The sequence below is a fragment of the Nothoprocta perdicaria genome, unplaced genomic scaffold (genome assembly GCF_003342845.1).
Source record: "Nothoprocta perdicaria isolate Ctin4 unplaced genomic scaffold, notPer1 scaffold_1, whole genome shotgun sequence".
Classification (NCBI taxonomy): Eukaryota; Metazoa; Chordata; class Aves; order Tinamiformes; family Tinamidae; genus Nothoprocta; species Nothoprocta perdicaria.
The window spans coordinates 1520953-1544391 of NW_020454093.1; the positions used below are offsets into that span (position 1 = coordinate 1520953).

A 23439-nucleotide genomic window follows, 5' to 3' on the forward strand; every position below is an offset into this window, starting at 1 on the left:
CGCGACCAGAAGTGGCACGACAAGCAGTACAAGAAGGCGCACCTGGGCACGGCGCTCAAGGCCAACCCGTTCGGCGGCGCCTCGCACGCCAAGGGCATCGTCCTCGAGAAGGTGTAAGTGCCGCCCGGCCCCGCCGCGTGGCCGTCTCCGCGGAGGCGGCGGCCGCTAACGGGGGTTGGAGAAGAGGGTGCCGCTTCAGAGCCACTGTAAAGTAATACGGTAACTCGTAGCATTAGTTGTCTGTATTCCCAGGGGTTTCTGCTGATGTGTTTTCCCATGCTTGTGTTTCAGCGGCGTGGAAGCTAAGCAGCCCAACTCTGCCATCAGGAAATGCGTCCGAGTGCAGCTGATCAAGAACGGCAAAAAAATAACAGCTTTTGTGCCCAACGATGGTTGCCTGAACTTCATTGAGGTGAATGGTTTTATAAAAGTTGTAAATGAAAGTAAAGAACTACAGAATTGATCGAACTGGGCAAGATGAGGTTCACGGCATTTTGAACTGTGTGTATCTTAATTCTCTATCTGCAAAAGCAGATGGGAGAATGCCAGAGGAGCTTTTGTACTTCTCACTGGCTAACTTTGCTGCAAGCTGAATGTCTCAGCTTATTCTTCCCTTCTGCAAAACACTGAAGGGAATAGTGTCCCATAACTTACGTGAATCAATCAACGTCCTTCACTTCCCTGTCCTCCCACCCTTTCCTTGGGAAGTCTGTGGTGTGGCCCAGCTTTAATGCAAGTTGATACAGAAGGGTACACAAGCCCAATGTCTGCAGCTCTCTAACTGCCCTGTCTTTCATTCCAGGAAAACGATGAAGTCCTGGTGGCTGGTTTTGGTCGCAAGGGTCACGCTGTGGGTGACATTCCTGGAGTCCGTTTCAAGGTTGTCAAAGTAGCCAACGTTTCTCTGTTGGCCTTGTACAAGGGCAAAAAGGAGAGACCAAGATCATGAACAGAAATTGAGCTGCCAAGAATATCAATAAAATTTTTGATTGGAAAAACTCCTGTGTGTGCTATTTAAGATGGCTTATGGTGGCGTGTTTTCTTGTTTATTTTTTAATAAAAACCTTATTTTTGTCTCTTAAACCAAGATTTTAAACAGTTCGGGGAGGATTTTCTTCTCTTAGCATTAGTCCGGCATCTATAGATGAAATATATAAATACTTAACATTTGAAAGAAAATGCAATTTCTATGAGAGACAGCAAGACCAGATCTGTCCCTGTTAGGAGATGCTTACTGTGGGTCATTTGTTTTAAAGACAGGCAACAAATTTCAGCTTTGTAAAATATCACTGAACTCTACCAAGAAAAATGAGTGGATTTTTCTGGAGTAGAGGGTGTTTATACTACTTTAGACCAAGTAGTTCTTTTTGTGCTAAGTTCCTTTAGAGAACTATGGGGTTTTTTTTGTTTGTTTTAAATCTGAGGTACTTGATTTTGCTGATCTGTTGGGCAGTTGACAGCTTGAGAGCAGATAGTGCTTGAGAAACATCTGTACTAATTCCAGATAGTTCTACATAATTTGGAACTTGATTGCAGACTTTCAGAACAAACAGGCACCTGGCTGATGTAGCTGGATTTTAGATTTGTCTCTTCTTACCGGTCAGAAAAACTTCTTATAGGAATAGAAATGAATTTCCTGCTGCTAAGTTAGCCTGTCCCCTCTGCCCCTGCCAAACTCTAGTATTTCTGTGGGATAATTTAATTCACCCGGGGTCAAAACATCCCTTTAAGCAGCAAAGGCAGAAGAAGAAGAAATTACATACATATTTGGAGAACAGCCTGTCTCAGGTTGAAAGTGGTCACTGGAAATGTTGAGAGTAGCCATGTATTCATGGTATTCAAACAGGAACAGCAACTTTAGTTCCTAGTGTTAACACACGCAGCACATGACACACAATTGGTCAGGTTTAGGGCTCAAAGAGATCATGAAACAATCCAATCTTCTCCAGACCTACTCAGCCTGAAGACCTTTACCCAGTTGCTTTCATGAGAGATGTAAATTAAACCTAGCTTGACTTAACAAGTTGCCTTGATGTGAAGATACCAGTTTCTTTTGGTTCATTCCAGATGTTTCCTGTCATCACTTAACTGTTGTGTTAGTGACTTCAGTGCATCTTTGGTTTTGAGCAAGGTTTCTTGGCTTTATCTTTGCTAGACAGAAAACATTTTGCAAATAGAACACCTGTGTGTGGTTTAAGAGATGTCTTGTGCTGTAATCAAATACCTGAAAAAGGGAGCTTTTCATAGACTCACTTTTTTTTTAAATCTTGAATGTTCATTCAAGATTCTCTGGTTTTTTTTTTCAGCATTGACCTATAACAAGGATGCTGGATCTAACAGAACACAGAATAATAACTTGGCCTCATCAACAAAGAGGCCAAATTCCCCCTCCCTTAGCCTTTACGTCGCTGTTACGTTGCTCTGTTCTGCAGATGATTGTTTTACCTAAATTTAGCCACTGAAAATACTTCTTGCACAAAGCTTCTGCAGTGGAGGGCTGGGTTCTTTGTTTCATATTAGAGCTATTTGATGCAATGGAATACTCAAAATATTTATTTGGCTGAAGTTAGAGCATAAACAATTCTCACATTATAATCACGACTCATCTGTGTTCATCTGAGAGGCTCTGCTCCAGATAGTATTCAACTAATTTATATGAAAACAAAATAAATTCAAGAACAGATTGAGAATCTCTGCACTGAATATTTTGTAGTTTAGTCATGAGGGAATTTGTGCGATCTGCGTTTAAATCCTTGCTTCCAATCAGGCACAAACTTGGGTTTCCCATAGCCTTGTAACTGCTGTCAAAATGATGGCAGTTTGGTTGCGGTTCCTCTTCCAGCTTCGGATAGAGGGAAGACCGGAAAAGATTCTGCTTGTAGTTCCCAAATTAAGACTCCCTCTGTGGCAACTCGACTCCAACATCCGTTTAACTTTCAAGGTGAGGTCTTACCTCAGTGCTGCGGCAGTTGGGTGCACGCTGCTTCCGACAGCCCTTCGGATCAGTGCTGATCTCGGTTTCTTGAGCATCCAAGAGGAAGCCAGTCAAGGCATTTGTGTGTGTTCCTTAGGGCAGATTCCCAATCAGTGGAATGCAGTTTGAGGATTCTGCCAGCTTTGTGCTCTGCGCTGCCCTCCGAATGCCAAACAAGGGGGCAGAGAGACAGCGGTGTCTCTCTGAACCAACTTTTGCAATTAGGTTTTGTGTCAGCAGCAGAAGAGGAAGGCAAGAATAAAGAAGGTAGGTGCATTCGGTGTCCTTTTTTGGAAAGAAGGGAGGAAAAAGAGGCAATGTGGTCTTTGGGGCAGAGAAAAAAGGGACTGAGACAGCAAAAGCTCTGGGAAGAAGAGTGCTGAAAAAGCAGCGGAATTTCTGCTACCGCGACACAGCGGGAGGTAGGGAAGAAACAACATGATTTGCAGCATGGTTTACATGAGGAACTAATATGAAGAGGCTTGTTGAGCCTCTGCCAGGTTTGGATATAGTTGAAATCCAAGTACATGTGCAGTTCAGTCAGCCAGCACACAGGAGCATAAGCCAAGAGCAGAGGTTCAACAGATGACACCAACAGCTATGCCCTCGCCCCCACACCCAGTATCACTAGTCCCAACCCTGCTGTTTTCTTTCAGAGCAGAGAGTTAGCTGATGGTACTTTCTTTCATGTGTATTCTGGTTGTCTTCTCTTTTCATCCATTATGCAGGTGGATTTTGAGGATCTTCCAGATCCCAGTATTTCTGACAGCTTCACTGAATCTAAGCCGCTGTTTACGCACAGTGAGTTCAACCATGCTCTTGTGCATCCCAGCTCCCAGCTATGTCCTTAGGCTGCTGTGGCTCTGCCTAAAGCATCTGTGAAACACGGAATAAACTCATAGGCTGTAGTAGAGATGCACACATATTCCTCTACAGAGCCTCTGAATTCTAGCCCTAATCTAGGAGAAGAACAACATAAGCAGACAGGCAGGTTTGAACGAATTGGCTGCCAGTAGTACAGCTGTATTTATGAATACTTTGCATCAAATTAGGTGTAGAGTCACATGTGAGAAAAACACAGCTACTCAGTTACATGCAAAAAGAGCATTGTCAGCTTTTTTAGAGGTGAGTCTTGATGACAGTTTGATCGAATGGTTTAGCAAACCTGACCATTGAATAGAACCATAGGCTATGGTTTGGAAATTGCTGGTCCAACCCCAGTTCCTAGTGGTAGAGACAGATCTTAGGTAGTTTAATCTAGAAATCTTGGTCTTAGGTATGCAAATGTTATCACAAACAAATTGTGTATAAATTCCAGGTCCATTTCTACAGGAGCTACATTATTTCAGCTCAGAGAAACAAAACAAAATTAGCCTGTTTTGGGTATTTTAACTTGCTTTTCTTGGTTAGAGAAAGATAGGAGTGTGGATTCCAATGACACTCCACTGGAAATGGATTCCACTGCAGCCAGCAAAAAGTACTAATAAAGTCACCGGATTATGTAACTTTTCAAATGCTAAAGTCAATCTAGTCAAGCAAGGCACAGGAAGAGACACAAGGCTTCACTGGGAAGGCAGACAGGTCTCTATGAGCTTCAGAGCTGGTTTCTGCAGCACATTGTTGTGAGATAGTCTTGCCACTAGATGTTGCTGTCAGCACGATGAGGGGGAAAGCTAAAAAATAAAAGGTGGGAACCAGAAAGCTGTTTGTGTGCACTTTAACAAAGGAAACCTTCCACTTGGAAAAGTCTAGCTTTTAATTGATCCAAGGAGTTTCCTGTTAGGAGAACGGGATACTTTCTGTTCCCTTGTTGCCTTCAGGCACCCAAACAGTGGCTACCTGCCATATACAAACATAAGAGTTTATGAAGCAAATTCAGCTGAAGCCAGTGTTAGGCTGCAAAGCGTGGCAGGGAATACAAATGTTTATTACTGCATGAGCCATTTGTACCTTTAACAGATTTGGTTGATTTAGGAGCTTCTTATAAATCCCTGCACTGCAGCAGAAGTGAGAATATGCTATTATTATAATGAGGGGATAATATTAGCTACAGTGAGTGGGAGAATGCACGGAACTGGGAGCAGGGAAAGAAAAGCATGGAGTTAAAGTTAATAGCACATTTTGAGCTGGATTTTATCATTTGCTTTATGAACATGTTTACGAGGTCACAGATCTAATCAACACTCAGGCATCACGATTCTTCCAGCAAATAAATGCTTCTGTGGATTCTGTCACAGCTTAGGAATAACTTGTGTTATCTGGATGCCACGAAAAAGAAGTCCAAAGAGGATGAGTCAAGCCAAACCTAATCATCAGGTCACTATTAAAGTGGTTTTAAGCATAAATAATAAGCCTCACAACTATGCGTTACAGAGCCCAAGCCTTCTGCAGCAGAAGGGAATCCAAGGCAGTTCCAAGAGCAGAGATGAACTTGTCTGACAGACACCACAGTCCATCTACTTTATTAGCAAAACACGTATAAATATTAAAGCACTTGGCTAATCATAAGAAGCCAGTCAGAGCTGACTGACTACTGGACGCAAGAGAACGAACCTTGTAAAGGGAAGCCATCAATGCTTGGCCAAGTGAGGCCTGGCTGTAACCCACCGAAATTCAATTCAGGGTTTGATTTGGATCAGGTGCAAGGGAAAAAAGGATTTGTTCATTTCTGCATTGTGCCGAATGCTTCCTGCACAGGCTCTGGCAGCGCATTCCCACGCCGGGGGCTCCAGCTGCCTCCGACGCCATGGGGCAGCAAACGCGGCGCTTCCCTCAGCAGAGGCAACAGTCTTCAAGACAAGTCTCCATATTACAGAATCACACAGAATCACAGACTGGCTGAGGTTGGAAGGGACCTCTAGAGATCATCTAGTCCAGCCCCCTGCTCCAGCAGGGACACCCAGAGCATGGGGCACAGGGCGGTACAGTGAAGAAGTTCCTCCTCACATGGAGGAGGTATATATGTATGTATTCCATGGTGGTGTATTCCAGAAGAGCCAGTCCCAGCGCCAGGGACCGCCTCTGGTGATGCAGATGACTCTTGGTGCATATCTGCTCACAGAGATCCCTCTCTAGCTACAGTCTAATCACAGGGAACGAAGCACCTCAACCTCCCTCTGGTCCCTGAGGCCAGCAGAACCACGGAGAGGCACACAGCCTAATCCCTTTAGACAGGGCTACCTCTTCCAGTGTCTTGTACTAACAACATTACTGAAAAATAATACTACAGAAAAGCACATTGTTTTCTAGCAGGCTTGAGAAAAAGCAGGTGTCTGAGGCAAGGTTCTGTGAAATCATCCTTTTGTGCTGTAGCAGTAAACTGCCTCCTCATTTTCAGCAGGAATTCTTCAACAGGTGGCAGTTGCAACAAACTCTCAAGTGGCTAAGTCAAAGTTTCCATGTGGTGCAGAGCTTTTTTAAGGACACTTTAAGATGAATTAAACATAGAGATAATAAGCATAACACCTTACTAATTCTTCCTGAGCATTCAATACACAGATCTCTTCTGGGTTATTCTCCTGTTATGGCTGCCCTACCTGGCTTTCCAAATCTAGGAATCAACGATACAGCCACTTGATGCAGCAGTTTTGCTACTATGAACTTTATCTACACCTTTTCTTCTAGATAATAAAAACTTTCTGCTGGGACACCCAGAGCAGGGGGCACAGGGCGGCATCCAGGTGGGTTTGAAGATCTCCAGAGAAGGAGACTCCACAGCCTCCCTGGGCAGCCTGTGCCAGGGCTCTGTCACCCTCATGGGAAAGAAGTTCTTCCTCACATGGAGATGGAACTGCCTGGGTTTAAACTTACACCCATTGCCCCTTGTCCTGTCACTGGCCACCACTGAGAAGAGCTTGGGCCCTTTTTGGGTTGAGTTGGCCCATCCTACATTCTCCTTTCATGTACTTATACATATCAATCAGATCCCCTCTCAGCCTTCTCATCTCCAGGCTAAAATTTTGCTGAACTTCACAGACTTGCAACAGGAATTGCTATTGACTACTTCACCATACTGAGCTTTAATTAACTAAGTGCATTTGCTGGTGTGAAACAAGCATTTAATTTAACCCAGGGAATGTTTCTTTCAGTAACCAAAACCAACCAACTACAAACCTTCTGGCAGACCAGATTGGGGGTTAAATTCTAACCTGATTGTGCTGATCATGTAGTTAGTAACTGCATTCCAAAGAACAGCATATTTTTGGCTTAGTTAAACACACAAGATTTGTTCTTCTGGCTGGTTCTTGTAACCAAGGGCAGGTATGAGTCAGTTCTCTCAGAAAAGTCCCCCAAAGCAACGGCCCTCAATATGTCCTCCCAGATTAGCAGGGATGAACGACTGAGCAAACTCAGAAAGCTCGGCATCTAGAAATGTTCTTTCTTCTATTCTGCTGTATTTCAGACAACGCATTTAGCTGAAATCCAAAGTTAAGATCTAAGAATCTTTTATTTAGTGCCATCCTGGACAAATTTCAAGAAAATAGTGGCATTGATGATGATATTGCTCTGCTGCTTAGATATGTATGGTGCTAAAAGGTTAAGAATTGCAGTGGGGCGGGGGAATTTTCAGGCTGCTCAATGCATTTCATGCTATCAATTATCATCATCATGTCTAAGTAGCTGTAAGAACAAAGTCAGGACACTGCAGATGAATGTGGAAGTGCTTTATCCTCAGGAAGGAAGCAAGGGAGGGACAGCTTCAGAAGCTGGGAACAAGCTGAGTTTCTAGGCAAGCGAATGTGTGGTTGGAGGATGTCTCGGAGGTAGATTGATTGCTGGCTGAGGATGTCCATGAGTTAGAGTGTGACTGTCAGGGTACTGACAAAGCAGCATCCTGCTGTGTGCAGCCATCCATTAGACAAGTGCCTAGGGTCGTCTCTGACAGAGGAAATCTTAAGTTCAGTACAATCCACAATGTCTTGTCCAAATAAGCCTCAATTTTGTTTAAAAGTGATAAATTAAGGCAGAAAGCAGTATGATGCATTGAGAATTCTTGCACCTAAAAGAAAAAGAGTTCTTGCTTTCTTACCTACATAGAAATTTCTTTTTTTCTTGTAACTCTTCAGTGAAAGAGGAAAAGAGTAAAGAGGTGCAGAGGAATGCCGAGGGAGTGGGAAAGGCGACTGAAGTCTATTTTTCCAGACTCCTTCCTATCTGCTTTCTCTTGTCTCTAATTACAAGCTGCAAGTTACACAGACTGATGCACAGTGTGTCATGGATGAGATGCTGACATGCAGAGTAGGACAGTGATATTTCAGGCTTGCAATAAGCAGTCTTGTCTAAAGTGGAGAAGCCCAACTGCTCAACCTCCATTATGAATAGTAGTGCCATGCCACAGTTTCAGATCCCAAGACAAAAACAGGAAGAGTTTGTCTCCGAGAAATAGCTAGGAAGCTAGAAATACACATTTTGCACAGCAGCGTCTTGGCAGCTGAAGTTTCTCCAAGTCTAAAAATTGGTATTGAAAATAGTACTCGAAGGTGCTCAAGAGTCACTATTTCTTTCCTTATCAAGGATCCTCTCTTGTCCAGGATCCTAAACAATGAAACTAGCATTCCAGCTATCAATTATTCCAAGCCCCAAACCACTCTACGTTTGACGATTGCATTCTACTATTTATGTTCTTTAAAACTGAAATTTCCTCTGTATATTTGACGCACAGCACCGTGCCAGGTAACATGTGTGATCTTGCAAGGGAAGGAGCGTGGCCGCTGCTCAGATGTGCCGAGGCAGCAGTCAGCCCCCGTGGTTTAGATGAGCGATTCCATCGGGTCCTTCCGCGTCCCTGATCCTCAGGCCAGCAGAAGCTGATTCAGACCTGGGTGTAAATGAAGCCACCTGAGGCCAGAGTGAATTTTGCCTGCGAGCAGGGGGAGGCAGTACGGCGAGGCAGTGTGCTGGGCAGAGGCAGGAGGAGCTGGCATGCAGCTGCCTGCAAATGCTGAGAATGCCTTAGTGCTTTTACTCCTGTGTTTCACTGCAGCACAAATGAAGATCACAGAGCAGGCATGAACACTTAACCCTCTAAATGTGGCTCCTAAAACTGTTATCTGTTTTCCTCCTGCTCCATAAATCTCCCTTAAATATGAGAATGGGATCTGGATGCAATTATTAAGCATATGTTACCCGAAGTGTTAAAAAGGCAATGTATTTGCTGTCCTGCACAGGAACAGAAAGCCGTATTTCAAAATTCAAAAACAGATTTTTTTTTTTCAGATTATGATCCAGAATGGGATAAGTGATATGCTCTCATTATTAATTCCAAATGACTGGCAAAAGAATTTAACTGCAGCAATGGAATTTTGAAGACTGTACTGTATTTCAATCCCCCAATAACATATGATGCAAGTTAAAAATATGCAACCAATCAAAATATCTGAAAGCCAAGAATTTGCAGTCCTAGGCATTTTACATCTCCAGCTCTGATACCCTATACATTGGAGTCAGTACGCAAGTGACATATTGCAGAAGATACAAAGTAAAATCCATAATTCCTTCTCAACTGCTCAGGACTTGTGTTCTGGTTTATACTACAAATAAAATGTGATTGGGAAGGAATCCAAGATGACTTATAGGAAGTTACTTCTAACCTGTTTTTCACTGACTGCACTACTGTGCAGTTTCTACTTACTCAAAATTCAACAGCTATCAGGGGAGGTTTGCATAAGGGCTGCAGGATGGGGACTGAACTTGTGAACAACTACTAGTACAATGAGAAATACTAATCGACTACAACAGTAACTCCCTCAGGGTATGGCACAGCTTCCTTTGGAGGCAGTGAAGAAGGAAAAAGCCAGATGTTCTCATATCACAGCATGAGGCATCATGAACTCTAGAATTGTACATGCTTAGTCAGATGTGGACTTTAAGTTATCTATTTGTCTGGAATCTTGATTTTGTTTGTTTCCTGAGGCATGATGTACAAGGAATATTCTCAGCAAAGTATTATTCAGTCCTGGGACTAGTGCCATAGGACGGGATACAGTGTGTGCACGGAGCAGGCAGCAAAGTGCAACACACAGGAGGGCCCACATGTCAAAGCAAGGCACAGAAGGTGCTCCCTAAGCAAATCAGTTCGAGTCCATGCACTGATTGCTACAGGTGTAAACCACACATTAAAAGTGTTTTCCTGCACGTGTCCTCACACAAGGTGCAGACTTTTCTAGAAACATGATTTTTAGTAGGTACTTCTACTAGATTCAAACCTCAACATTTCAGTTCTACATCAAGGAAACACAGGTTTATACATTTGTGTGAGGTCTTGTTATGGCCACAACCCCAGGAAAACAAACTTTAAGTGGTCAATGCTATCACAAGGGAGTTCATGTCTTGGTGACACTTCTTGCACCTGCAGGCAGCTCTTACGTCTTTAGATGTAAACAGGCGAACTCTTGCCAGGAAAAGGCTCTCAACAGTTGTCTTTCCAAGTTGTGCTGCTTACCGCTCAGCAGGGATTCCTTTGGTCTGTGTTTGATTCCCAGGAAAGGCTGCAGTAGCGTTCCTTCATCTAACCATAATCTGCCCTTCAGCTCAGAGGCCTGAAGTGGGGACAAGAACAGGAGAAGGAATGAAATTCAAACCACTGCAGCGGAGTTATGCTAGGTCGCACTTAACCCGTACACCGGAGCGACCACCACAAAATGCAGTGACGTAGCAAATACAGACCCTGATGCATCAGGGACCTCCTGAGAGCCACAAAGGGTGATTGCAGCCTGTCAAGGGCATTTCCCAGTGCAACCTTTCAGTGCAAAGTAAGAAAAACAAGGAGGCAATAAGGCAGCTCTGTAAGAAACTGCCAAAATGTGAGTCCTAACTGACTGGAACCAAGATCTCCAAATGAGAAACTCATTTTTTTACCAGTTATCTATCTGATGTTCTTCTTGGAGAAGGGAGTGGGGAGAGAGAGAAAAAAAGGTGATTTACTTCTCTCTTACCTTTCAGTTGCATCAGCATCTGTACTCTGCTCAGAGGCTAATTTTGCATAACTCAGAGAAAGATTTAGACCCACAACTGGGCCCACAATACTCAGCCATGATGCAATGTAATTTGTCTGTCTAGAAAACAAACAAACAAAATATTACTCCATACTTCTCTGAACTGCAGGTATATCAGACAGTCATAAAGTAATTTCAAATGAGGCTATTCTTTCACTTTCTCTGTATCAAGGCTATTTTATTTTTTCAGCTTTTACATGACAATCCAGAATTTTATTCCACTTAGACCAAGGGAGTTGTCTTGATCGTATCTATTTAACAGTTGCTCTTGCCTTACACCCACCACATAAACCTTCACAAAGCAAAACTAGTGTTTCTCACCTATTCTCTTTTCGAGAGCTGGCCAGTACAGCAGACATGAATTCATTAGTCCGGCAAGGATGCAGGACAAAAAAGGGTTGCCCAAGTAAGGGATGCTCCTAAGAAAAAAAATCAGCAGTTTTATTGTTCAAAACAAGGCAACAGAAAAGATAGTTTGCATAGGAAAAAAGACACAGCAGTTCACTTAAAATATATATATATATTTAATTTCAGATTTTAACCCACATTGTTCTTTTAATGATAAAGTCATTGGCAAATTAATGTTTGAGCACATATTCTCTTATCTAATCCAATCGGGTTATGTCACAGTGTTAGTTAAAATATAAAGGTTTTCAGAGCATCTCAAGTTACCTGTATCAGCACTACCTGAAGGCAAGTAGCCAAAGCTACCGTGTAAACAAGGGTTTGATGAAATGGAGAACATAAAACAAAGAAGCTCCACCAAAAAGCTCCACACAGCTTTGATTCTTTGTCCTTGGATCTTGTCAGATAATGCCAGGAAGTAAAATTTAAGTAAAATTTAAATGCCTGTGAGGTAATGCAAGAAGGAACAGCCATTCGAACCACTTTAACTTCCACTAGATGATCCCATCCTCATTTTAGGCTAGACTAGTAGAAAAGGTCCTAAAATCCAGTTGTCTCTCAAGAACCCCAGCAAAAATCAGCCACAAGGAAAAAGAAATACATCTAGTAACAATTAAGCTTGCAGTCTTCCTATAGACAGACAGACAGACTTTCTGTGCTCCTTTCCACTTTCACACTGCACATGACGCCACTGAAAACTCAATCCAATGCTCCATAAAGCTTTCACTTCCATCTCCAAGAGACACTCGGACAGAATACGTGTCCTGACTGTGCTCAGTGCAAACCACAGGAGCGATCTCATCTGCCCCTGCACTGGTGGTACCAGCAGAGCGGGACATCTGTCTCACACTCTCCGCACGAGGCAAGTGATTTTCCTTTCATGCTGCTGAGGTCACTGCTGCTGCTGCAGCACCAACATAAACACATCCCACCTCATGCCCACACTCACTAAGGAGCATTTAATACAGCACCAGGGGGCATAGGTGGCAAGCGATTCCGGAGAAGACGTCAAATCTGAAACACCGCGATAGCCAACTACAGCTGAACCCAGGCTGTGCTCAGTTGTCACGAGGTCCAGGGCTGTGCCAGAGCCAAGAGGCACGTGGTACAAGGCAGAGGGGTGAGCAGAACTGGCCATGGACCGTGACTGCGAGACTAACAGGATCACCACCTCCATTTGGTGTGGTGCCTCTTGTCGAGCCGTGTCCAGTGGGCTATGCTATTCCCAAGGGCCACCGCAGACACTGCCTCTGAGGACTGATGAAATGGATGGTTTCTTCTGGGTAAAGGCCCTTTTCCTTAGCTGTTCTCTTTGTGTTGGCTCCATCTCCGGATGGCTAAGAAGAAACTAAACTGAGTTGATGCTCCTGGAGGAGCTGCCTCTGAGCAGATTGGTGCAGCTGCTGTCAGACTCCAGGGGTTCTGTGACTGCATTTTATAGCCCTTCTGCTATACCATAAAAACTCCTTCTCCGTCGCCTTGCCTACAAACAAAAAACAAATCCTGTCCCACCAGATGTTCTTCTGTCATCTCCAGATACTAGGACATGCTCCATATTATTAAATATTAAATCACATCTCTTACAGTTGAAGGACACTTGGTTCTTGTGTTGAAATGTACTCAAGAGGATAAACCATTTTGTCTTTAAGAGAACTTTAAAGAACTCCCAGAAGCTTCAGAACATACAAAAAAAACATGTTCAGAAAGCTTTGTTTTACATTTCAGTGCAAACAGATAACTTATGCAAGAATGCTACCATCTGCTGTCCATAATAGTGAACTGATGCTCTTTTCCATTGAGAAAAACTGCCAGTTTGCATTGAAAATCCTTTCTAATTATCTGCTGGCTTAAATGACACTACATCTCTAAATAATGCTCAAAAAGACAGAGTTGGTGCCAATGATATTCCTCAAAGATAACAAAAAAAAAGACAGTTAATTTTTATGAAACTGGAAGGAAAAAAATCTAAGAACAAGGAACAATTTCAACCAACTTCCTTATATGAAGACAAAGTGTAAAGAGAGAATAGACGCTCCCCAAAGAAATGAAAAAGATCATCTGGGCTTCAAATGCATATCATAAAAACAATTTTTGAAAAGGACCATTCAGACAAGTCATTCCCAGTTATCCTTTGCCCTGGTCTTTGGTTCTAGCCTGAATTTCTTGCTTTAGCAAATCAGCAGTGAGTGAGCAATGGAGACCAGGGCTGCTTTTTGTGAAAGAGCTTATTAAGTTCATATTCTGTATTTTTCTACTTTTAGTGCTTTCTCATTTTACAACACGGTAGAGGGGGACAGGAAAGCCTGTGGAACTCCAGCAATCAGGTGTACATATGGAAAAGCATTGCTGCTGAGTTTTTCAACAGGATAATGTTCTTGGCCCCACCATGTCCGATATCAATTTATGGCACAGGAGGCCATGACAGATGTGAAACCCGCTCACACTCCCCATTCCCTGCAGTGTCTCCACCAGTCTTACAGGAGGTGGAAAGGCACTTATTTCCTTCCTGATCTAGTGGATATAAAGGGAGAGGTGTTTGTTACAGGACCAAGACATCAGCTCCTGGGTTGTTATTAAGCCTCTGAGAACATTTAATTTCAGTTTCTCAAACCCTCCTCCCAACTAGTCTTCTATGTTCTCCTTTCATTAACATCTCAAGTCGCTTCCTACGCTTTCTGAAGCAACAGCACTGCCAGAGTGACCTAAATCTCACTGTAATCCATAGAACTATGAATTGTAAACCAGAAACCATCTAGGAGTTTATTAGCTTCTTGCTGGCCAGGCTCTGGGAATGGCAGATGCCCTCAAGGTGGCTTTTTTTAAACACTGAGGAAGACAGAGTGGCTTTGGTTTCCAGTTACTAGGGTATCTTTGCAAACAGAGTGCTGTCAATTATTTGTTTACCTCTAATCCAGGAAACTGAAATTCATTATTATACTGATCCTTCAGCAAATACAGTCTGCAGGCATCATCTCAAGAACAGTTATGTCTAAAGTGGGAATTTTTCAATAAGTTTACAGCACGCATGTGTTTTTTTTCATCCTAAGTAACAGGGATGAAATAGAAAGAATGCCATACTGCTCAGAACTGTTGAAAGCCTGAAAAATAGGAATATGCCACACATTGCATGTCTGACAGGAAAAATACAAAAGCACAACAGATTAAAAGAAATCTTGAGCCAAGGCCCATTAAGCAGGAGCTCACAAAAGCCTCTAAAAAGGGAAAAGGCTGAGGCAAGGAAGAATAGCTGTTAAACAATCGAGGAAAACATTCGGATGGCATCAGATCTGATTCAGGCAAGTCCTAAAATCCAAATCCTGTACATAATGGCATCCCTATGAGGCTTAATGTACACTCAAGGTTAAATCACTGACACAGCACTCTGAGGAGGAAGTATCGCCCAGCTGCCAATCGAAATGTAAGAGTTATCAAAACACTGAATTTTGGAATTGATATTGGCCTAGAGAGGCTTTTTCTTGCCAGGTCGCCAGCTCGAATCTGGCAGAGCAACCAGGAGCCAGAAGTGCTCGTGGTGCAATGGCTGCATTTGCGGTTGTCGGGTTTTACACAATCCAAGGGGCGTTAATGAGTGCCCCTGCTGGCAGGCGTTGCAGGTGAGCTCAGGCCTGGAGATAGACAGAGCTTCATCTCCTCACCCTGGGGGCAGCCGGTGTGGGCTGGCACTATAGCATCCCCACAGCACAACCAGGAATCTTGTGCTTTTCCTGCTCTTTGTATGTCCCGAAGGCTGCAACTCCCCACTGTGATGAACCCCAAGTCTTGCTCAAACACTCTCAGAGGTGTTTATTGCAAGAATGAATGGAAGTTTGTTCTGTATCAGCTTCATGAGCATATTTACTATCCACCACAGCCATGTGATGGAATGATGATGCTCCATGTGTAGTGAAATGTGTCCTGGGCTAACTTCCCCAGCAGCAACATAGCCTTCAGCCACTGCCATCCCTGCATCAACTGCATGAAAAATACAAAGTCATACAGGGATTTCAGGCAAAAATTCAATCTAAATAATAAGCAATCCTCTCACATTTTAGTTTAGAATTAATCTTTTTTTCCCAATATGTCAAGTAGAAATACACTTTCAGAGCACGGTGTGCAAGTTTCAAGCCAATAACCACAATTACTTGCTGGCAGTGTACAGAAAGAACCCATCTATGGGTTGCTCAACTCCTCTGGTCAGTTAACAGACTGACAGACAGAGATAGTTTATTTAAAATCAACAATATTCCTTTCTTCAGTGGCTCATAATACTATCTGTTCAGCAGCATACACTGGAATCCATCATACATCTGCATATCTCTTCTGAGTGTGGCTCCACTTCCATGGGAAATTGAATTTTCACAGGCAGCAATGAGCTCCGGTGAATGTGTACACTCAGAATGTTGCTTCCCTTACTTTCTGTAGAAAGATCTCTTTATTAGGTGACAACAAGAAAGATTTGTAAGGATGTTCAGTACCCATTTCCGTAGCTGTTACCTCAACTTCTCTCATACAAACCCATATAAAAGACAGATGGATGAAAGATGTGAAATGTCGCACTGGGTAGGTTGAAAATGAATGCAGTTTTGTTTAGGGATGCCACACGAGCCTGAATGGCACTGAGTGCTGGCAGCACAAGAGCTCCCTGTTAGTTGGGCAGCTGGAACCACCCGTGCACGTCTTCTGAGCCGCCTCGTGACCATACTGACCATAAACTCACCTTAAACTGGTGAGCTTAAACACCGAGCTTCCTGTCAGACCGCGCCTGAGCCACTGGCCACAGCAGAAAAGAAACACGAGCCATTGGCTCCCACAGGGCTGAAAATCTGTTCATTGTAGCAGCACCTTTTCCCATGTGGTGTAAGAAGGCCCGTCCTGACAAAGGCTCTCAGGGATGGGAAGACTTGATCTTTCACCCATTCTATCATCATGTATTAATGAAATTGGACTGTCCCTTCCAAGGTCGTGAAGGTTTAAAATATAAAATCGTAACTTCCTCCCCTGTCTTCTATAATACCTATAATGCAGTGAAATGTTAGACATGAATCTGAGCAATGGCAAAAATCGAGTAGTTCCTAAGCACAAGCATAATTAAGTACAAAACTTCCATGAGATTGGATCATGTCACTTTATCTAGCAGTGCATATAGGAAATATTATCCATGTCAGCTTTAAATTAAAAATAAACATTACTTCAGGTAACGGGTAATTGGCTGAAGTAGCTGTATTGAGTTCTGCTCTTCCCCTCCCCAGCCAGCAGGTATTTTGTTGTCAGTACATCTCTTGAAACAGCACCATTTATTTTCTCTTTCATAACTAGAGCTCTTCGAGTAGTAATGGCTTCTATTTTCTCCAGTGCTACATTAAACTGCCTTAGAGTATCCATCACAACATTTATGGCCTCTCCATTTATGACAGTGCAAGGGATTTGTGACCAAAACTACCACTGCCCTCATCCAGTTTGCATGATGCTGCTTTGACAAAAATCACTCACGGAGAGATGTCAAAATGTCCAAGCAGAGCCCTGCAACTGAGCGCCACAGCCAGCAGCGTTCGTCTGCAGCAGCGATTGCAACCCCAGTCACTGGGTCAGAAGAAGAAGGCAGGAATAATAAAACTTCTTCCCCATAATCTCTTCCATTTTGTGAACTGGAAATAGTGATGCAATAACCAAAGTTGCCTGCCTTCCTTTTTCCCAGTTTTAGAGCTGTTACATTTAAAATCAAGTCGCCAACTTTTAATCATGTTCACTGAAACTCATGCCCATTTCTGAGTGAAAATCCTGCACCCAAGCTTATGATAATACAAGTACTTAATGTTCTTGAATTCACAGACCATCTCCTTCTTCGTTCTTATTTTTATATGTCAATTATACTAATTGCACTGCGCTCCTATATGCTGAGTTGCAACATTTCTACTAAAATAGAATTTCATAAAAATATTTTTTAAGTCATATGATTGGTATTGGTTACAGGGAAATGAAATCTGAAAAAGCTTTCAGAGAAGGCAAAATGGTAGGTGAAAAAAAAATGCACTTGCTGTAATAGCCATCCACTCTAACAAGGCCTACAGGAAGCTCCATTTCAGGGTACAGGATGCAATATATAACCTGGAACGGGAAATATATAGTTATATAGTTATCTCTATTTACAAACAGAAGCCAAGTGATCCTCCTGATAAAACTGGCCGAAGTTTCTAGAACTTTGCAGTAAAGCTCACAGAAGAGGTCCCACTGCTGAGCCCTCTGAAGGTGTAACAACCTACTTCTGTCTGCATCAGGCACTGAAGAATGACTACAAAAGTGCAACTGCTGCTGTTCTTCTGCATTTTCTTAGATAATCAGAATAAATCTGCAGTGGTACTGAGCACAGGGAAAACTTCAAGGGACCCTGATGAGACAAAAAAAAACAAAGGAAAAAGAGACCCCCAAAAGCAAAACTGTCATTACCGACTTTTTGGAGGAGAAGGTTGCAAAGAGATTTTGATTTATGTTGAAGTTTCTCTTTGCAGAGGCAGGGTTACAACTGTCCTTTTTATTCCACATATCTGCTCCCTAGGTATTGCCAAAGACGTATCAACTAAGCTTGGTGACAAGTAAGGCTTTATTAATACATTTACTACCACTAACCCCATACAGCCAACGAAGATAGAGAAAAGTGAACTGGACGTTATTTTTACTTCATGCATAATCAAGTATGAAGTCCAAGCTGAAGAGGCAATTAATCTAATTTCTGAGGAAAATGGGGTTGCTTTGGCAGATTCTACAGAACAGACATAAGAGGCTGCTTATTGCAGACAGAATTTCTGTAAGATGAACCATACCTGCCACTTCATATCTGTTTCTTCAAGCCCATCACACTCAAGAAGGTGGAAATGCAGGTTCCGAAGGAACAACCACTTCACAGCACAAACTGACACTGCTGTTTTCGTAAAGGACACCTTAAAACCCAGCTGCTGTTAAGCCTGGTGGATCAGAGCCTGGATGCAGCCTTTTAGGTAGAGCTTGCTAGAAGACTTTGTCTCTGCCTTTGGGCAGAGCTCCGGCCACCACGTCCCACTCCACGTTCCTCTGCTCTGTCTTGCCACCTTCCTGCTACTCCTGTTGACAGCTGCGGCTCCTGATGAACGTGGCATTTGAACACAACCACAGCTGGCTGACACAAGAGCATCGATCTTGCCTTTCCATTTTTAAAGCTATCAGAAGTACCAGGTTACATCCAAAACAAGAATAATACGTCTATCGTTGATCTCTGCAGACAGCTCTGCCTCCCTGGTGTAATGCACGCTGCAACTCGAAAGTCACAGGCAAAGCCTATACCTCAGAAATTGTGTTCTCAATTGTGGTAGGCGACACACTTGAAAGAAATGGGTTTACAGCATAAATTTTACTATCTTTAGGGACTTCTTATTTTACATTGATTAAAAAAAAATAATACTCTTCTAAGTAGTGGCTAGAAAACGGATAACAAAAGAAATGAATGCCTTAAGATCCAATGCACAGATCCATTTTTGTGCATATCTAACTTAATGTAGTACTTTGATATGATAAAATTTGTACATTTTGTACAATGTACATTTATTAGATAATAAACAGATAACTAGACATTTTTCCTATTGGCATTCCCCAAAATGAGCTCATCTGCCTGATTTTATAATATTCACAGTTTTGAGAGCATGTGATCTTTTTTTTTAAATTTATATTTTTTATAATTTAACAGCAGACACAGCATTCTTGAAAGGTGAATTTTAAGAGTTACTGTAGGATAAGCACAACATTCACCAAGAATAGCCAGCATTGCTGATTTTTCTGCAAGTCTTTCATATATATATTGAAGTAGGTTTGAATTATTAAATTTAAGAATGAAAAGAATAAAAGCACTAGGTGACACTCATACAAAACTACATTTTAAAAACCTATACCTCTCTGAATCATATAACTTACAGTCAGAACTGTTTAAGAAAACTTTATAGTATGAAAAAAGGCAGTTATGTAGCTATATTGTCACAATTGGCAACTCAGTCATTTTCTGAAAAAAAAAATAAAATAAACAGATGATTCCTCTTCCATGCTTGCCAAAATAAGATTAATTCAGTTGTCACCATTTTAGCTATCCAGCATACAGTCTTAATTAATTACTATTTAAAATCTGTTCTTAAGTTAAGCGATTCATGGAAGGTGCAAAACGGAAAGATCCAACAAGCTGTGGAAGTATGGGAAAGATAAGACTGGAGCCAGATTTCATACTCTGATTAAGAAATGATGAGCTAAGAAAAAAAAAATCCACATAGGCATTTGATAAATACACCCCCAAAGGGTTTATTTTATGATCCAAGGAATTCCTGGACAGGAAGGTATTGGGAAAACGAAGCTCACAAGAAACCAGCAAGTGAGATACATTCCTATGTCCTCTTTACAGTTTATCAAGCAGGTAATATATATCTGCTGCTATAAAAGAGTCCTAAGACAGACAGTTACCACAATGTAATGAAAGGAAAAGAGATTTCTGCTGCGGTAGAGCAACAGAGCACTAATCTAACTAGAGCAGATACAAGGAGGCAATGAAGTGTCCACAGAGGAGCGATGAGCCCTCATTCTGACTTTGGGCCAAGAGAAGACTCTCTTTGCCCTGTGTCCCTCTCGTTTAGTGGCAGTGGCCGTGTTCCCCCTCTCCATTTAAAGCACTGTATATTGCCTATTACTCGAAGCAACTTTTGCTGGACCACTAGTCTGAACTGTTACTGAAAGTGAAAATCCTATGTTATTGCACAGGCATTGCAAGTTTGTTGGTATTAGTGGTTATTTTCCTAATGATGGATCCAAAACAAGGCTACAAACATCGTACTACCTAAAAATCAGTCTATCCCAAATTTGCCCTAGGCACTTAAGGATCTCTATACACAAGACAGCAAAGAGTCACAGGTTTCAACCTGGACGGGTAACCATCAGCACAGTGGATGTCCACTCCAAAGGTGGACATCAGCAGATGCCAAGGGGGCTCTGAAACCACGTCCTACAAGGCTAAATCACCTGTCTCAGGATTGCAGCTAGGCCTCTTCTGAGAGTGCAAAGAGCTAGAGCTTGAGCAGCCTCGAAGCCCCAGTTCCTGCAGGAGCCCTATGTACCGGGTGGCAGGGCATCCGGGGTCACCTCTCTCCTTATTCTTGAAGTAGGCTGCCAGGCCTATGCAATGCACCGAAAGAGAAGCCAAAAAGGGGCTCCTATTGCCTTGAATAAAATATCTGTCAAAGGGCTTGACTAAAAACATTTGTTGCAGAAAACAAAAAGGAAATGTGTTTAAAAGTTTTCAATGACTTGCGAGTCATACGTGATTTATATGATCTTCGCTCCCTTCAATTGTGCAATTGTTGAGGGGCTTTTACAATGTTTCCTAAAACACTCAATGGGGAGAAACGTGCCGTAACAAGCTTCATTCCAGTAGTGAATTGCAGGGGTCCAGAGAGCTTCTAACAGGCCCGTCAGAAGTGCCTGCTGGAAGGAGACAGAAAAGCAGCCCTCGGCAGCCCACAATGAGCCTCGCCAGCGCAGCCACTGTTAGAATTTCTTCCACAAAACCTCTGCTAATGAAGCTCCGTGGCCCACTACCATGGAAGCAAAACCGCCGCTAGAGAAATCACCTCCCAGGCTGAATGGAAAGTGTTCACAGAAACATTTTTTCCCATAGAAGTAGAAAAGAATCAATAGAATCAATACTACTATGTTGTAATTCATTCAGTTAATTATGTATCTGTGTGGAAAACAGTGTTAAATCTCCATTTCTGAAAACCAATTGACTCCAGCAACAGTAACACCAGGACTTGCAACTCTACCCTGATTTGTGCCCAGGAATCATCCTACCCCTTTTCATCTCCACATCCACACCCAGGAAGCCTCCGGGTGCTTACTGAGACATTTAGTAGGGGGCCACTGCTTGAGATTTTGCCCCCTATGCAATCAGTGGGACCAGGTTTAGGCTCATTAAATGTTTTAACAACTTGTGGACAAAACCATAGCTGAACTGATGGGCAGCTACACACTATGAATTAGTGGGTTTTTTTTTTTTTTCAAAATATAACCTGTTTCCTCGGTGGTGCAACACTAATGCTTTGTTTAAACACAGAAGATCAATATACCACAGGAAAATTTTAGTTGGAAATAAATACTCACCTACCTAGCCCTTTCTGAGATTTTTTTCCCTCCAAAACAGGTTTCCAGCCTCTGCTGGTAAGATTCCCTTTCCTCAGGAAGTTGTACTAATAATCTTCCCAAAATATTAGGAGGGGATCCATAGCAACTGCTGATAGGACTCAAAATGATTTAAAAGCGCTCTTAGCAACCTTCTGTTAAGATACACTGTACACAGCCTCCCCCACTTAGCAAAATCCCACAATATGGCAAGAAAGATTTGTATGTCTAAGAATAGCTCCCTACACACATTTTTCAAGACGACTGAGCCATAATGATTTAAATCTTCCCTACCACAGTTTCAGCAAGATGTGCCTCTACAACACACCATCAATGTGTTCTGTTCAGAGTTTTGAATTCCTTTCCCCCTTCTTTTTTTTTTTAAATCACACCATTAACATCCCTGACATTTTAGAAATAATGTTTATTGATTTTTCTGTTAACACTGCTATAAATTAAGTGATGTAATGGACAGGATTATTGAAGTACTATAAAGAGTATGTCTTTCAGATTCTTAACTACATACTGAAAGAGAGCAGACTTTGGATTAATATAAAAATAGTGTGGTTCTGTGTTGTTTGGGGGGAAGTTTAGATATGGATGACTATTTTTTATATAACAGAAATGACATAGAACAAGGATAATACTAGGATTGCATGCAAAGTACCAAATTGCAGAAGAAAAACATCTGATCCACATGAAATCAAGAAATAAGTGCTTGGGAAAAATCAGACACAAGAGTATTCCTAACTGCTATTATGAAAGCTTAAGATCAGTTATTTACAGGACACAGTTGCTAACTTAACCCCTTTTTGCAATACACTAATAGTAATGCAAACAGCTTTATTGGTTGTTGGTGAAGACTCAGAGAAGGGCTGAATGGTGCCTTTTTAGAAATGCATTAGCATTTCAGAGGAATTCATTGCTCTTCCAATAGATGATCCGAACCTGAAGATGCACCAACAGCACAAGAGGAAAACAGCCTGATTGCCCTGAGCCCTCACTCCACGGGCATGGCTATCCAAGCCCACACCTTCCTATTTTAGGGGTTATACAAGGGCAGCCTTTAAGCTGACTTGAAGAACAGGGGAGAATCTTTTAATAGGCCACCATATAGATACCAATGATATCCCATATTTAAGAATCTATTGCAGTGGTGACAGAATGGCAGAGACTCACCAATAGAGAAATGAACTCTGGAGGAAAGTGGTTTTTTAGAGATGACCTTTCCAAAGTTAGACCATTAGGTTTACCTCTTCTGCACTGTCGTGAAAAGAGAGGCTCAGGAAAAAGAAATCTTATGAGAAGAGAGAGAGTCAGAAAAATACAACCAATGCAACCAAAGGAAACTTCTCATTTCAAGGAATCCCAAAGCTTTTTGCACCCTTTTGGAAGCAGAATTTCAGGTTAAGAGAAGATTGGAATTTATGTAACTTTGAGAATTAGATTTGCAATGTCCTCACAAACTACTACTGAATTTACAGTCACTGTCACAATGTTCCAAATGTCATTTTTGGAGTGTCAGCAAAACACTAGAGCAAACAAAACACTGACCAAATACTGTCTGACAAAACCAGGACTGGGATATCATACATGAAACATCTCTTCTTGTAGTTGTGCCTTGCATGTCACAATGTTCTCGCACGTATTTTGGCAATAGAGATAACTGGGCCTAAAGGGAAAAAAAAACACCACACACACAAAAAAAGGAAGAATGTCCTCTATAATCTTTCAGAGTACTGACTCACACATTAGCTTTTTCAGATTATTTCTGCAGCATCTTCAAGCCACCAAGCTTTCATTCTTGCTTTATTGGGCAGTTTTTCAACTGTTAAGCCTCATATAATAAGGCAATTTGATTACTATCCTTCGATGTTTGATTTTACA

The 23439-nt window shown here is 42.2% G+C and overlaps 2 protein-coding genes across 2 annotated transcripts in view; one reads left to right on the forward strand and one right to left on the reverse strand.

The window, feature by feature from the left end:
• Positions 1 to 998, forward strand: part of RPS23 (ribosomal protein S23) — a 6982-nt gene extending 5984 nt beyond the window's left edge. The window contains exons 4-6 of the mRNA XM_026035285.1: positions 12 to 113; positions 292 to 412; positions 803 to 998. Of these exons, the coding sequence (XP_025891070.1) occupies positions 12 to 113; positions 292 to 412; positions 803 to 949 (370 nt within the window). The 3' untranslated portion in view covers positions 950 to 998. The remainder of the gene's footprint in view (positions 1 to 11; positions 114 to 291; positions 413 to 802) is intronic.
• An 8317-nt stretch (positions 999 to 9315) lies between these two features.
• ATG10 (autophagy related 10) overlaps positions 9316 to 23439 on the reverse strand; it is a 76208-nt gene continuing 62084 nt past the window's right edge. The window contains exons 5-7 of the mRNA XM_026038229.1: positions 11290 to 11387; positions 10909 to 11028; positions 9316 to 10512 (exon numbers count right to left, since the gene is read on the reverse strand). Coding sequence (XP_025894014.1) covers positions 10500 to 10512; positions 10909 to 11028; positions 11290 to 11387 — 231 coding nt within the window. The 3' untranslated portion in view covers positions 9316 to 10499. The remainder of the gene's footprint in view (positions 10513 to 10908; positions 11029 to 11289; positions 11388 to 23439) is intronic.